Source organism: Trachemys scripta, chromosome 11 (assembly GCF_013100865.1).
Source record: "Trachemys scripta elegans isolate TJP31775 chromosome 11, CAS_Tse_1.0, whole genome shotgun sequence".
In the NCBI taxonomy this organism is placed as follows: Eukaryota; Metazoa; Chordata; order Testudines; family Emydidae; genus Trachemys; species Trachemys scripta.
Window position 1 is genome coordinate 27,250,470 of NC_048308.1, and position 13,894 is coordinate 27,264,363.

The 13,894-nt window shown below is 39.5% G+C and overlaps 1 protein-coding gene across 2 annotated transcripts in view; it reads left to right on the forward strand.

Annotated features, from left to right (window-relative positions):
- Positions 1–13,894, forward strand: part of GALNT13 (polypeptide N-acetylgalactosaminyltransferase 13) — a 342,638-nt gene that overhangs the window by 271,108 nt on the left and 57,636 nt on the right. For both annotated transcript variants that reach the window (XM_034785889.1, XM_034785888.1), the window contains 2 exons: positions 4,482–4,621; positions 9,788–9,886. In XM_034785889.1, the coding sequence (XP_034641780.1) occupies positions 4,482–4,621; positions 9,788–9,886 (239 nt within the window). The remainder of the gene's footprint in view (positions 1–4,481; positions 4,622–9,787; positions 9,887–13,894) is intronic.

Genomic DNA, 13,894 nt, shown 5'->3' on the forward strand with positions numbered 1-13,894 from the left:
CCCTACATATCTGAGGGAATGCCTCTCCCTCCTCAGATATGACTGCTCACACCAGGTAGATTCCATTGGAACCATGAAAGTGTTGACCAGTAGAGCAAGGCTCATTAGTGGAAGATACAGGAGCTGGCCCTGGACTATAGAACTTACTCACACAACAGATAAGTCAAGAATGAAAACAGGCCTTAATACTTTCAGAACAAAATGCAAAACTAATTTCTTTAACTTCTAAATATACCGTATATACTCGATCATAAGCCGGTTTGTTTATAAGCCGATTTCCCCCCCCCCCCCCCCAAGATGGATAAGTAAAAATGGGAAATTTTTACGACCCGTTCATAAGCAGACCCTATAATTCAGGGGTCAGCAAACTTTTTCTCCCGGGCCATCAGGATAAGTCGCTGGGGAGCTGAGATGGTTTGTTTACCTTGAGCGTCCACAGGCACGGAAGTAAACCTAAGTAAACAAAGTGTCCCGGCGCGCCAGCTGCTTACCCTGATGGGCTGAGACAGCAACTGGTGGGGAGATGTTTGGGGGGGGGCAAGGTGGGAGTCAGGGGAGTAACCCCTGTGACCACCCCGACCCTAGCCCGGAACCCCCACACTCTCCCCATCCCATCCCACCTTATCTGGGGGAGGGCCAGGGGAGGATGTCTCTGGCCTGGCTGGAGCTGCTCTGGCAGGCTGGGCAGTGCGACCACAGCCTGCTCCGATGGGCCAGACCTGATGGCGCAGCCACAGCATCGTCCAGTGGGCTGGGCCAGGTGTCATGGCCGCATCATGCTCCGGTGGGCCGGGTGGCATGGCCGCAGCATACTCTGGGGGGGTGGGGCCGAGCGGCACGGCTGCAGCCTGCCAGCCCTGGAGCTTGGGGGAGAGCAGCGTAGCCAGAAGCGGAGAGACTCTGGCCCAGCCTCTTCCCTTCTGGCTGTGCTGCCTCTCCTTGCTCCCTCTGTTGGGGGGAGGGGCTGTGTCCCACCTCTCCCTCTCTATACCCATTCATAAACTGACCCCCTTCTCTGGTGCTTCCCTTTTTTTACTAAAAAAATTGGGCTTATGAACGAGTATATACGGTACATGCAGGAGGGAGGCAATTATCACTTCAAACAGCTGTTAAATTTTGACAGTAAATAAAATAACAAATAGAAATATTTATTCATTCAAGTCTGAACACCACAAAATCTCTTATCTTTTTATTCCAAACAAAGGTGAGCCATAAAGTCAGTTAGAATGTTATGTCTCAGATAAGATGAGACAGAGTAGTAGTAATTTTCCACTGTCACATTAGATTTTATTAATTCATTCAGTATAAAGTTAACTAACATGATTAGACTTTCTCTTTGTATTAACAAATAGGAATGCTGATGAAATGCAAAATCAGCAAGCTTATTTTTGTATAAACTGAAAATTACCATTGGTGTGCATCATTAATATGATTAGATAACTGTCAAGAAAATTTTCGTAGCTGTGAAACACACTTTCATTAATCAAACTCAAAAGATAAAAAAATGAGATGGCTAATATATTGTCAGTGTTCATTTTTCTGGGTTTATACAATTTGTCTTCCTTTTAAGAATTATCCAAAACTTTTTTTGAACAACTAAACTCTTTTAAGCCAGAGCTCTATTGCAAATATTTTCCACTGCAGCCTCAAGACATCTCTATCTTAGGAAAACCTGATCTAGAATGTGACTGAGAGGCAAATGTATCTTGTAGTGGATTATAGCCTTTATTTATCTTCTGCTAATTACCCCCAGACCGAGGACCCATTCTCTTTTTCCAAATACAAAGAGACTTGCCTGTCAACCCCATCTCCTTGTGCTTTATCAAGTTTGGAACTAAAGCTCCTGCACAGAAAGGCACCCTACAGTTTTTGGCAAGTGGAAAGGTAGTTTGTGCATGATTACAGCATGCTTTTGGCAGCCATTGCTCTTTATTTCTAGCAGTTAATTTAACTGCTAGAAATAGAGAGCAATGTTTTATACCATTTGAAAGCTGGGGTTGCAAGCTTTTGTATGGTCTACACCATTGATTCTGTGCTTAACAGCTCTCAAGATAACAAGCACTAAAGACATGTCAAAATCAAAGGGGAGATAGAAAGGTAATTAGAATGTTGTGAATTTAAAGTCCATTATCTCATGAAACTCTTTAAAAAAAAAAATGGCTATCAACCATTCTAAAGCTGGGAGAAACAGGAAACAGTATAGCTCTTTAGCAGCAGTGGAACAAATTCTGCTGTCAGTTGCATTGCATAATTACATTGATCTTAGAGTCATAAAAATGCAGAGCTAGAAGGGACCCCAAGAAGTTATCTAGTCCATCTCCCAATGCTAAGGCAAGATTAAGTATACCTAGACCATCCCTGACCATTTGTCTAACCGATCTTAAAAAACCCCAATCATGGGGACTCCACAACCTCCCTACATAACATGTTCCAGAGATTACCTATCCTTATGGAGAGAGAGAGAGGGTTTTTTTCCCTCTAATATCTACCTAAATCTCCCTTACTGCCAACTAAGCCAATTTCTACTACTTCTACGCTCTGTGGACATAGAGGCCAATTGATCACAATCCTCTTTATAAGAACCTTTTACATATTGGAAGACTGTATCATGTTCCCCCTCAGCCTTCTGTTCTCTAGACTAAATATGAATATTTTTTTTGGTCTTTCCTCATAGGTCATGTTTTCTAACCTCTTATTTTTGTTGCTGTCCTCTTGTACTCTGTTTGTCCACATCTTTCTTAAACTGTGCCATCCAAAACTGGACACAGTTCTCTGCTGAGGTCTCACCAGTGCCAAGTAGAGTGGAACAATTGTCTCCCATCTCTTACATATGACGAGCCTGTTAATACTACCCTATATTGACATTTACCTTTTTTGCAATAGCATCACAATATTTGCTCATATTCAATTTGTGATCCATTATAAGCCCTAGATGTTTCTCTGCAGTACCGCTGCCTAGCCAGTTATTCCCCATTTTGTGTTTGTGCATTTGATTTTTTTTCCTTCCTAAGTATAGTACATTGCACTTATCTTTATTGAATTTCATCTTATTGATTTCACCTTATCCTGTAGTAATTGAATTACTTTGGATTTACATAGATGTAACAGAGAGAAGATATTGGGACCTGTATATTCTCCAGAGAACATGTCAGTATATTGGTCCATTCTTTTCTTTCCAGAAAAGTCCTTTAGAAACAGTTAAACTCAAACGGAGAGGGGAGAGTGAATAATGACAACCAGATTTAGATTGCAAACATAAGTGTAAAATTTTAAGAAGTAGGAAAGTCAAGGAAGTGATTTCAATGGTTGTGGGATAAATTGTGTTATAACTTCTGGGAATGATAAGAGCAGTGTCCAGTCCCATACCAGAAAAATGAAAATAAGATGCAAATTAGATTTCTGAGAACATGACTTTCTGCGCATATATAGACTGTAGAAAAGCGGATTGTATAGTGATTGTATTTATTTTAATGAACAGATATTAGCACTTGACTGTGCCTTTAGGCTCATTCGTGAGTAAGGGGTAATGTTTAAACTGCACCATGCCACAGTAGCACCAGGAGGTATTGTGCCTCTGGGACACCTCTTTAAGGTACAATCTCCTCCTTGTTTCTCTTGTTCCAAGGGGTAGTAATTTGCTGTTGTTATAAACCATCTGCACCAGCTTGTGCTGGTGGTTATGTGGCAGATGTGGAGCATTAGTTCTCATGGGCAGCATGAACCCATAGAGTAGAGGGAAAGAAAGGCAGGATTTTCTCCCGTAGACATAACAAAATTGATTGAAAAAGGCAGCACTGTTACTTCCATATTTGTAATAAGACAGTGGGTGCTTTATGACAGTTGGTCAACTTTTTAAAGCCAATGAACTAATTTTTGAGGGTTTTGATAACTTGAGAGGAAGAAGGATTATTTTATTTTTCTCAAAACAATTTGTTAAATTTGAACACACCTGCAAGATGCCTTTTAAAACTGTGCTTAAATATTAGATGGCTATTTTTTTCTTTCTTTCTTAGAAAATCAAAGCACATAGAAACACTGGTAAACTAGAGCAAAAGAAAACAGTGTGAATCATAGAACTTAAAATTATCTGCTTTGAAATCTTTTTATATAAAATGAAGCTGGATAAATTGATATGGATCTCAGTTATTTTGGTCAGTTCAAATTTAACGTTGATTCTGAACTACTAAATAAATAATATTTCATACCATATGTCATTAACTATCCAACATGGGAACAAAGACACTTGTATGGTTATATTTTCCATATTAGAAAATTATAAATAATACAAATATTGTTTTTGTTAGCCTTTAATTTCTTAAAGTAGATGGCAGCAAAAAATCAGTGTTGTAACAGCTGCTACATGCAATTGTATCTTGTCAAGCTATAATTATAGGAATTAGAAAATAAAATGATCAGTGACATTTTTGTGTAGCAGTAAAGAATACTATACATTGATTATGTATTTCTCTGAAAAATTCCAGGTGTTGTCAAAGTGGATTATGGTGATGTGTCAGTCAGAAAAGCACTGAGAGAAAATCTGAAGTGTAAACCCTTTTCATGGTACCTAGAAAACATCTATCCAGACTCCCAGATTCCAAGACGCTATTATTCACTTGGTGAGGTATGAATTATTTCTTTTGGTTAAGTAAAAAAAAAAAAAAAATGTGCATATGGGGGCATTGCTAATGAGCTAGAGTTTCTGAAGTGTTCTCAATTAAATGCTTTGAAATGTTCCCCACACCTGATCTTTTTATTTTAAACATACTGCTTTTCTTTTGCATGCTTCATAAGGGGCTGTCTCTTCATAAATGTTCATATCTAAAGGTTTCTCTTTTTAACTGCATAGCATGTTGGGGAAAAATAATGCTTGTGACTAATACTTTTAACATGAAAATAATGTGCCATTAGTTGGAGAAAATGCTTTCCAGTAGCATTTATGTGATTATGGATAGAGCAATATAACTGAGGTCATTTTTGACAAATTGGTTTGTTCATTTATGCTCTGTCATCTGGTGGTGTAGCTTACAGCTGAGTATCACAAACATTCCTAACAAACAACAGGTTTTAATGCAACGAAGTGCAGAGACCTCTTTAAACGTCAGATAACCTACTATTTAAAATTTTCTTTTATGTTTTATCTGAGCTGACTTTTAAAAGCTCTAAATACTTGCACAAAAATATAACTACTGGTAGAACAGCGATCAAAGGGACTTGTGTTTTTCTTACATTCAGCAAAGTAACCTCAACATAAGAATTTGGAATTGCTATGCAAAGTAAAATCCACAGTAGGGTTTTTAGTCTAACTATTTAAAAAGTAAGAAACATGATGTTAGAGAGAACGTACTTAAGCATGAAATAATAAGGTTATGGAAGAGAATGTCAGAATGGCAAACCTGGGTATGTGAAAATTATAAAATAGTCATTTTAAAACACCTTATTTTCATCAATACAGCTTGGTTTCTATGGAAACGAGAACAAAAACTCAAGCAGCATCTGTGAACTAAAACTCTTGCTTGTCAATTTCAGCTGTTGGCTGCCAGCTGGGCAGCAAAGGTGGATTTTTGCACCTATAGATAATAATACTGGAAATTTGAAAAGAGCAGAATTGAGAGAGAGACAGGACAGTATATGTCTATTACTTAATGGGGAAGGAGAGCAAATAATGGATGAAACAGAAAGCTGATGTGTTGAATGCCTTTTTGGTTTCAGTCTTCACTAAAAATGTTAATGGTGATCAGATGCTTAACACAATTAATAACAACAAGGGGGAAGAGTCCCAGGCCAAAACACAGAAAGAACAGGTTAGAGGCTATTTAGATGAGTGTTAACATTATAACAGTGTTATAAACATTATATGTGAGTTATGAACTCTCTTTGTATGATGTTACTAACACATTTAAGGCCAGACAACCTAGTCTAGGTAAAAGTGATAAGCAGGTCTGTCCTAGACAAAGGAATGTGGTTTTACCTCAATAAGCAGTAAACAAAGCCATTGAGCTAAACCAGCAGGGCCTATCCTGATCCTGAACTTGAGATGCAGAGAATTAACTGGGCTTCTTCACCCCAGAGAGATGCACAGGAGACTGAATCCCCTGGGGCCCTTCCTGACTTATAAGACAAAAACATCCCTGTGGGGATATAAGGAGGGTGGGGAGCGAGAGAGACTATCTTTATCTTTTTGGGGGGAGGGATATCTCAGTGGTTTGAGATTGGCCTGCTAAACCCAGGGTTGTGAGTTCAATCTTTGAGGAGGTCACTTAGGGATCTGGTGCAAAAATCAGTACTTGGTCCTGCTAGTGAAGGCAGGGGGCTGGACTTGATGATCTTTCAAGGTCCCTTCCAGTTCTAGGAGATCGGATATCTCCATTAATTTATTAGTTATTTATTTATCCTCTGCCTTGGGAGATAGAGAAACCAAGCAATTTGATCTCTATGATAGGTCCTGGCCAGGCTGGCCAGTAAAAAGCTGGAAAGGAGGTGAGAAAAACCATCTTGAACAAAGACCATACCTTGCTAGATTAAGTTTTAGACGTTCGGATGCATGTTTTCACTTTTATTTGCTTGTGACATCTCTACCTTGATCCCTTTTGGGATCACTTAATCCGAGTTCTTTTGTATACTTTTACTATAAACCAATTCAGTCCTGTGTTTGAAGGTAAGGCTATATTTACCCCAGTTAAATTAATAAGCGATGATGTACTGAACAGTGAACTCACAATCTTCTGTGATTGCACAATGGCAGGGGCTATGCACTGCAGAGAAACATATCTGAGGAATTTGCTGGCTGGAGTTCACAGATTGTTACCTGCTAGCCAAGGCTTGGGCCAGGAGAGCCCTTGAGGGATTCTGGTGTGGCAGGGAGCTGACACACAGTCTAATCACCAGCAAAACTCACTCTTGCTCAGGCAGATGGGTAACAGGGGCACACAGCTGTCAGTATTCCCAGCTGTGTGTTACAAGAACATACTTATAGAATTTACTGATGATACCAAGCTGAGAGGGGTTGCAAGCACTTTGGAGGACAGAATTAGAATTCAAATGGTCTTGATGAACTGAAGAATTGGTCTGAAATCAAAAGGGAAATTCAATAACGACAATGCAAGGTATTATGCTTAGGAAGGAAAAATCAAATATAAAACGGGGAATAACTGTCTAGGCAGCAGTACTGCAGAAAGGGATCTAGACGTTCTAGTGGAGCACACATTTAATATGAGTGAATAATGTGATGCTGTTGTGAAAAGGCAAATAAAGCTTGGACAGGAATCCTCCAACAACCATGTGAGATAGGGTTCTCCCCCACCACATATGGAGAGCAGCTTGTCCAATTGTCCCTGGCTCAGGATAGGAGTAGTCCCCAGCAGCTGAAGCTGCTTCTGCTTTTTAATAATAGAACAACCTAGTCCTGGAACCTTCCCTTTCCCCTCATTTGAGTCATACGTAGAGCCTGCTACAGACTGTGGACTGCAGAAGAGAAGGTGATGAAGAAGGATAGTGCTAGAACTGGGAGTAGCACTACTCACTTATAAATGAACTCAATCCCCAAGCAGCTCCATAGTTCCTGTCTGCAGAGGAGATGGCTCATTTCCATATACACCAGACCAACCTGTCTCTAAAGAGATCAGGCTGATGTGTGGGCATATTACCCAGCCTTATGGACCTCAGATACCCCAGAAAGCCACACATCTAGCTTGCACAGCAGAGTTTTAAACAAGCCTGTGTTAAAATAAACTGTTTAAGAGCAAACACCCTGATGGTTTCCGTTGAGGGAAGGGAAGCAATTTAAAAACAGAAATATCTTTATCATCTCAAATATCTTAGTGATAAGCCTGTCATCATGTAAGACTCCCTAGTTGAATTTCCTGTCAGAATCTCTTTTTCCCTAGACCAGTAAGGCCTGAGAGGGCTGTAAAATAACACCACTGAGCATTTGAATGAGAGCCTTGTGTTTGTGAATAGTGACCTCCTTTAGTTGATTAAGGAGCAACGTTGTTAGGTTCTAAAGACCGTCCCCTTCCAGTCCTCCTTGACATTGTGTAATATATTAAAATAATCTGATTTTACTTGTATCGCTGATTTAATTCTGATTTAATTACATTCCAGCTTGATTTATCCCATACATACTGTACCAGTTAGGCCTCAGTAAGTGGTATTTGTAATTGCAGCTGATGTATTTAATATAAATGTTTAATCAAGACATTGAAGTATTTTGGAATTGTGCAGTATCACAATTTTTTTTCATAAAGGATGCACGAGAGCTAAAGATGCATTTTTACTTTGCGTATTGCTGTTGGAAATTCCCCCTCTCCTACTGACAGGGGAAAATTTTATTTGTAAGACACATTCTTTAGGGTCTAAGCCCCTTTCTTCTGAAGAAGGGTAATCAATAAAAGAATAACTTATGTGTATGATGACCACTTTACACACTTTGTACATGCAGCTTCACTGAAACTTTGGGGTGCCAGACAGTATCTCATGGTGTGCTGGTGGGGCCTCAAAAGGGATTGTAGTGTCACTTGTTTCAGTTCTGTCTGCAAAGTGAAGGAAAGGGTTGAGGAGATTGTTTCTGAATTCACCCACTTTTCTGGGAAGTAGCCACACAGGCACCATGTTGATGGACACAATATAAGGACCTAGACAGATACCCAGATACTATAAAATCATCTTTTCTAGGGAGGTCTTACCAGAACTCTTGAGCAAATATTTTGCCTTGGGAATACACCAGCTTGTGCAATTATATTTTTAAAAGTATTCCCTGTTTGAGCATCTTAAGTTCCCACTGACTTTAGTGGGAACTCTGTATGCTCAGCACTACTGAAAGTCAATCCATCATTGTGTTTTCAGAAGCAAACTATAAAATATGCTATTAAAGTGCATTGAAGAGAAGTTTCCCATCTAGTGCATTATTCCATGTTTATTGCTCTGAGCAAATGGTTTTGTTTAAATGGAGAAAAATAAACAGATTTCCAAATTTCTCACTCCTTTGTAATTGTGTGCACCCATGAGGATGGAAGGGTTGTCAGAGTAAGGGGAAATGCTTAGTTGGAGCCTTGTGTTAAAATATGGGCAACACATGCTGGTGACAACCAACTGCACAGTATATTGTATTACAGTGGAGGAGAGAGAACCACTTTTAGTCAAAGGGCATCAGGGCAAACCATTACGCTTATGAAAGTGCCATAAGATTGTTAAAGTCTGTGCAGAGCAGATGGGGCCTCAAGTGTTTAAGGTCTTATCTGCAAGGAACACACACAGGACCTGTGTGTTACTCAGTGGATCTACCTGGGAAAGATGGAGAGTTGAATCAGCCCTGCTGCACTTAAGAAACGACAAATTTTGAAGACAAATAATTTTGTCCTATATCACTTTCTTCAGGAAAGGTCATATTTTATTAGATAATTAAGGCAAAACAGTCCGTTCACATAGAGGGAGAAGTGAATTTTTATACATACAATTAACATATCATTTAAATCACAGTGTGCTGCTTTGTGATATTTTTCACGTGCTTGGAGATGTTCTTTGCCCAAAGCTGGGAACGTACATACATGTTGCAGGTTAAAACATTGGTGCATTCGGTTCATGTAACTGAACATTCAGATGGGTAGTTGCTCATGCAGTTATCTTATTTTCACACATATATGTGAGGTTTAGAATTATATTTTTCAAAGAGCATCTGTAGTGCCTAGGTCTACAAATTTAATCCTAATGTTTTTTGCAGTGTCTTCTGGTTTCTTTTCTTTTTCTCTTCCTTTTAACTACCTGCACTTGTTTTCACCTTTGTTTTCTTCAGATCAGAAATGTTGAAACCAACCAATGTTTGGATAACATGGGCCGCAAGGAAAATGAAAAAGTGGGTATATTCAACTGCCATGGCATGGGAGGAAATCAGGTAAAAAAAAAATAATTAGCTACACAGTAATTGCTTAAAGAATTATGTTCTTTAATCTGTGGGTGTGGAAACTAAGGCACAACAATCATCTAAATAATATATATAAACAGCCTGCTTTAAATTCACTGAAGGTAATGCTGAGGCTAAAAAGGAGTCAAAGCTAAAATTTCTCCCTTCAACACTTCACTGCTACTTCTTTACTGATGCAGAATAGGATGGTATTTTTAAGTGTTGGTATTTAAATATTATGCTTCATGTACACAGGGCAACAAACATGTATTGTCCCATGTACCTTTCACTTTTGGCAGCATTGAAACAGTTTACTTACCTAATTGTGCTTTGGTATTGCAGCAGAAATGTAGGTGTGTGGAATCGCCTTGTATTCAGAGGTAATAAAACAAAAGCTATGGTTGCAATTATTGAGCAAAATAATGAAATTTAAAGACAGAGTTCCAAACGTACTACTTAACTTCCTGCCACTTATGAATTTTAACAATACTCCAAAGGCCTAATTTTCAGATAGTGGCAACAAACTTTGCATATGTATATGTTGTACACACAGACCCCCATTTGCAGCTCTGGCCAAACTCTTGAATGAATAATTTTTTCTTTGTAAGCAAACAAAGACCATAAAACGCAATGTAGACACCAGCTTTGAAAATTTGGTCCTGAATGTTTACTTATTTTTTTACTTATGGAAAAATATCCTTTATGGAAATGGGTGAGACTTTGGATGGCTTACGACCTCATAGTCATAATTTTTTTAACATGTGTGTATGCAAAAGTGAGCATACACTGTGCACATTAGAGGTAGGCAAGTCAGGGATTTTCACTTGCACTTGCCCATTGGGCCATTTGTGTGTGCAAAAGTGCACTTGCACTTTAAAAAATATAGGTGAGACTTTTTAACCTCCAAATCTGACAGCTGCATCTAAGCCATTAGTATGGATGTAATAAATGTGTTAATAGGGTCTTTCTGAATGTCTATGATTGACCATAAGAATGGCCCTCCTGGGTCAGATCAAAGGTCCATCTAGCCCAGTATCCTGTCTTCTTACTGTGGCCAATGCCAGATGCCCCACAGGAAATAAACAGAACAGGTAATCATCAAGTGACCCATCCCCTGTCGCTCATTCCCAGTCTCTGGCAAACAGGATGATGAGGGCCTGGGGTTCCAGGAGATGCGCGGGGAGGTGAGAGGGTAATAGTCATGATGATGAAGTTCGCTCCAGTAGCCAATTTTTCTCCCAAAGTCTTTCTTTAAGAACCCACAAGGAGAATAGCCCATCCCCTCATTATTTTGTCCACCAATTAGGTCTAGTTTGTAACACACCAGTTTTGGTTCACTGATTTCTGGTTCTACACTTTTCTGGTTTACTAAGCATGATCTTAACACAGTCCTTGAGTTATATCAGTAAGTCTTTTTGTTTGGACTATTTCATACCTTTTCCCATCTATGTTTGTTGTTGTAGGTTATCATTACAGCTTGTGAACTAGCACTGACTTTTTACAGTTGAACTCCCAATTAGGGTAAATCCATAAGCCCAATTATCACGACAGTGCTTACCATTCTGAGTGGCCCCACTGGCATTCATGGGGCTACTTAGGGCACTCAAAGATTTGCCTGGTAGTTGTATTTGCTGGATTGGGCTCTAATATTTTACTTTAATGGCAATGGTGGATTCTGAGCTTCCCTGGGCTGGTGTCACAATCCACTGAAGGATTCTTAAAATCTCCAGATTATTTTTGTCCATCATGCATGCACACTAGGGATCACATTTCCAAGTAAGCACAATGGATGCACATGCAGAGTGTGAATTTACCCACTGCACTTTCAAATCCCTATATTTGCTTATGCAAATGAGTTACCTTATATTTCTGGTGTTATTTTTGCTGACTCAGCATGAACCATTCATATTTGACCTAAATATAGGGGTCCGTTATCCATCAGTACTCATACATAACTACTATTATCATTAATGGGAGTTCATAATGAAAGAGGAAAAATAGGACAGAATGCAAGTGCTAGAGGGACTGTATAGCTAACAAAATGTAGCTATGAAATAGAACTATTTCAGATTGAAAAGGATGTCAAAAATAATACCAGGCTCATTAGGATTTCTGAACAAAAAGTATGCAAGCTTTCCCAGCTTGAGGCAAAGACAAATATCTCATGGCTCACAAATCTTGCTAAAAATATTTTGTAATTGTAACATCTCAAAAGCATTTCAAGGGACTTTAAGGCTAAAATATTAGAAAAGATCATATATTTTAACATTTCTTTTACAAAAAATGTTACATTTAAAGTCTTAAGAAAATGAGCTCTGTTGATTATAAAGCCATGTATAGTACTATATGTTAGATTTATTTGATGTATTATGGGTGAAGAAATCACTATGCTACATTTTAGCAATGTTGCCAGGATATAATACTTTGATGTAATACCTGTGCATTTGATAACTGCTAACCACCAATTATGGTGCATTGATGAGTTAACTACTAACCCCTTTTTAAAAAAGCTACAAATTGTACAGTACAACTTACTGCAACTTTAAAACTGGCCTCTGTGCTTTAAAGGATCTAGTGGACAAATACTAATGTTTCTAAATAAAGTCAATAGATTTTGTTTTACTGATGTCTGAGTGGAAAGAGCATATATGCCTTGACATGGACACAGCAGCAAAATGAGGACAGACACATGTATGAAATTAAGTGGCAGGCCACAATTTGTATTAAACTTTAAAACAGAGGAGGGGCGCTACCTCCCCATCACCCATCCTCTTTTTTATCAGGTATTAAATTGGTTCCAGTGCAGGAGTTACAGGGCTCTGTACCATATAACCCATAACACAAGGTAGATCTCCCCAGACTGTCCCCCAAGGCTCAGTTCTCTGAATCCTAGCACCCTCCTCCCGTGTTAAGGAGACAAATTGTACAGCAGGGTGGGGACCTCAGGTTGCGAGGGCCAAAAGATCTCACCCTGTCACGTTGACCCCAAGGCCCATCATCAAAATCCTACGGTTTTTACCTTTGGAAACCATTAATTTTATTCTCTTAGCTGCCCTGGAAACTGGCTGCATGCCATGACGAATAAACAACTCCACTCTCGTAACTCAGCTGGGTACTAAGCGTGTTCCTACTAAACCCACTGTGGCTTGAAGGTGCTGCAAAGAAGGCAAAAAGCTCCCCGGTCCTCCGCCAATTGGCCTATGGGGGAGAAAAATTCCTTCCTGACTCCCTAAACAGGCTAGACCCTGCAGCATCTGTCAGGCTGGGTTCCCATTCCTAGTTCAGGTGGGTAGGGTGGGCTGCTGGAATGGAGCTGAAAGGGGCTCCACATGGCTCCTGTGCACCGCTAAATCCTGGAACCTGGGAAATGCTGGCCAATCAGCACCCGTCTCCTTCAGCTGGCCAGTGGGTGTCAGAGACTCCCGGGGGAGGAGCTACCTATTATCCCTTGGCAAATGTGTCTCTTCCTTACTCCTGGGACTGTTTCCCTTTCACTGCCAGCCCCATCAAGTTTCCCCCACCATTTGATGCTGGGGGGAGGGGTGGCAATTAAACCTGTACCTGCAGATAGATTGTTGATTAAATGGAAGACTGGCAATAAGTGAGTCACACAGGAAGATGCATTATTAATGCTTATCAAAATCAGACACTAGATAAAGCCCCTTCATTGTTTCATTCCCCTTTTGCAATAGCTGACCTCTAGGATTTTTGTTATTTCAGTTGAAATCAGTTGATTTTTTCTGGTCAGGTAGAGAATGACTCAGCCATGTGGTTTGTCTGCCTGGAATCATCTCCATAGGCATCATGGCTACTCTTTTATTATGTTACCATGGAAATGGCTTCTGTTACTGTGGAAATTCAGAAATAGAGCCTCTGCTCATAATAATCTAATCATACCCTCATTCACACACAAGAAAAAGAAATAAAAAATCTGAACTGGAGATTAATGCAAGTTTACAGTTGCTACTCCTATATGTTAGCTTTACCAAAAGAAGCTTT